The sequence below is a fragment of the Phytophthora parasitica genome, assembly GCF_000247585.1.
Source record: "Phytophthora parasitica INRA-310 unplaced genomic scaffold supercont2.22, whole genome shotgun sequence".
Taxonomy (NCBI): Eukaryota; Oomycota; class Peronosporomycetes; order Peronosporales; family Peronosporaceae; genus Phytophthora; species Phytophthora nicotianae.
Genome location: NW_008649008.1, coordinates 838,270 through 841,051, shown reverse-complemented (window position 1 = coordinate 841,051; position 2,782 = coordinate 838,270). Strand labels below are relative to the sequence as shown.

The 2,782-nt window shown below is 42.1% G+C and overlaps 2 protein-coding genes across 2 annotated transcripts in view; one reads left to right on the top strand and one right to left on the bottom strand.

Annotated features, from left to right (window-relative positions):
* PPTG_10680 (hypothetical protein) overlaps window positions 1–895 on the bottom strand; it is a gene marked incomplete at both ends in the record, with an annotated part of 1,394 nt that extends 499 nt beyond the window's left edge. The window contains one exon of the mRNA XM_008906084.1: window positions 31–895. Within this exon, the coding sequence (XP_008904332.1) occupies window positions 31–895 (865 nt within the window). The remainder of the gene's footprint in view (window positions 1–30) is intronic.
* A 47-nt stretch (window positions 896–942) lies between these two features.
* On the top strand, window positions 943–1,401 carry PPTG_10679 (hypothetical protein; the record flags this gene model as incomplete). The annotated part of the gene is made up of 1 exon (XM_008906083.1): window positions 943–1,401. The coding sequence occupies one exon, from the start codon at window positions 943–945 to the stop codon at window positions 1,399–1,401; it is 459 nt and encodes a 152-aa protein (XP_008904331.1).
* Between the last annotated feature and the right edge of the window lie 1,381 nt (window positions 1,402–2,782).

Sequence of the window (2,782 nt, the reverse complement as noted above, 5' to 3'; positions counted from 1 at the left end):
TATTGCTCGCACTTGTATAATCGTACTCACCTGGCTGTCTATTGAAAATGCGCCACAGGAGTTTGCTAGGTTGTTCTCTAACTGTGTTAGTCAAGAACTCAAGATATGACTTGATCAAGCTCATCGTAGTGCTATCCAACTGAATCGTTTGCGGTCCCATGAGCCGAACATTCTTGAAATCATTCAGATGTAAAACGTTTCCTTGAAGACAATTAGCACCTTCCTCAGGGGTGAGCATGACACTTGGCCATACCAAACGAAGTGGATAATGCACGTTCAACCACAACGTAATATAATCAAACACGAGCTTCAAGTAATCAGTTCTCTTAGCTTTGGCCAGCTCCTCAAACTCGGATCGGGACAGGAATATTTTGCCATACGTTTCGTTGAGCACCTTTGCGACTTTACCAGGGACGGACATGAGTTCTTCATAGCTGATGTATTTCTTCTCTTCCTCGGGTGTCAGTTCGTTGTCCAGCTTTGCAGCCTTGTTTTGCTTACTCAGTTCCTTTCGAATCGTATTGTAGTATCCAAATGCATCCCGATATCTGTTCTTGACCATCTTACACATGGCGTTCAGTGTTAGTATCAGACTCTCTTTACTCGTGCAGATGCTCATCAGAAGTGCAACGATCGTCGAGCTCTGTACCTTAAACGTCTTTTGAAACGTCACGTCGTCGTATTTGTTTGGATACTGAATATTGGCGATGAACTCATTTGGGGACCATTGCTCTTTCGCAACGCCGGCCTTGTAGAGCTTGATCAGTTGCCTAGTGTATAGATTTACCGTAGTGTCCGATAGATTGTCATGCTCGCTTCCTAACTTAATGTCACGAGCAATAATATTTTTAATTTCGTCCAGACTGAGTGTTTTAGATTTATTAACCTTCGACATGTTTTGTCTCTAGCTCTTTATATAAGTAATCCAGATATTCAATTTAGATGTACAAGGAATTCCCCGTCGATTTGAGCCACGCGCAGGCTGTCAAAGTCTTACACTGCAAGCCCGTTCGTTTGTCGCACTCGCAGTTGAACAAGGGTCATGCGCATTATTTCCATCCTGAGAACTACAAAAACCTTGTGAAAGCTTACGAATCGGGCAAAGGAACGACTTTGCATATGTCTCATGGAGAAGTGCTTCGAATTCATCAGTCGGGACTTAGTGGCTCTGGTTTCTGGGGAAGCTTGTGGAATGGAATCAAGTCTGCTGCAAAAGGTATTGATGGTTTCCTTAAAGATAACTGGAAGCCAATCACTTCTGGACTCTTGGATGGTATTGCCACCGCGGCCGGACCTGAAGCTACCCCATTGCGTGGTTTGGTGAAAGAGGTGAGCGACGTGGGTATGGCACCTCCCATGACTCGTCGTCGTATGAAAGGAGGGTCGTTTCGATTGGGATAACTTTAGTTACGTTTGATCTTGAATGTAAATGTTACAAATATAACAATAGTCATGATCGGTTCAGTTTATAAAATCGTTTGTAGTCAAAGCGACAGTTGCTATGTTGGTAGCACGTTCAACCTACTCAAACATCGTTCGTGCTGATGAAACGCTGTGGATCAACAAATTCAAGAAAACCTGCGTAAATAAGGTTCCTCCATTTGGGCTACTGAAACGGCAAAAGCAACAAGAGAACACTGGGAAGCCAATAAAGAAGTGCTTAATGATAAAAACAAGGAATACAACGAGCTTCATAAAGAGAGACTTGTCAATAAGGTTTCATGTGAATGTGGCGGTCATTACCAATATAGAGGCAGAACGTATCACTTCAAATCTCAAAAGCATATCAGATGGGCGGAAGCTCAGTAAATGCGGCAAATCTATTAGCTTAATTTTTTTTGTCTCTGCATATGATTACTCGTCATCAATCATTCTATACGAGAACGTGATATTTTGAATAACATGAGATTTTGATCGATTAAGGCGGTTGTACTTATCACAGCATCCTTTTATGTGCGCCTTGCGACAGCTCTTCAGCTTTTTTTCTACAAACCTCGTCGTGGAGAGTAATATAGTAGAAGAAATGTCACCACAAGTCAATAAGATCAAAGATCAGGAGTTTGGCATCTTTCTACACCGCTGTCGATCAACCTATCTGAAGTTTTATTCCAAATATAAGAACAAAGGAGTTGAGTCGTTCTGTCCAGTCTCATTCATTGAAAACAGCAACCTTCTTCGTATGGCTACCAACAACACCTACCAATTCATCTCCGAGAAATGTACATACGAAGAGGGTGCTTCTATCAGTGTTTCTCAATTGAATAAGGCCCTGAAAACGTATATCAAGGAACGATATGAAATGAAGCAAACGCCAAAAGATACGATCAATATCTCAAATTTGATGCTTGTTGATACCCCAGTCGTCGCTGAGGTTGTTGATACGCCAGCGCCATCGATGATCAATCCCGTCGAGGCCTCGAATGTCAAAGTAAGTGAAGTTCCAAATGTGGATGAGTCGATTGTCGTCGAACCGATGATCGCGGATAGCGCGGTATATAAGGAAGAATATAATTCAGATTCGGAGCAATTATATAATTCGGACGATTCTGAGAATGAAGTGACCTCGACAGCTACTGAGGTCATTAAACCGACCGAGTCGCAGTTGAGACGATGGGCATATCTTATCGTTTCTGTAAATTATCTTGAAAATCGTGACGAAATTGCAGAAGCTGAGAACAAGGTTCTCGATCAGCAACAAATCGATGTCTTGCGAAAATTCGTTGAAGCTCATACCAAAAAAAAATGCTAAAGGCAAAGATATTGAAAGCACACTCAAGCGTGA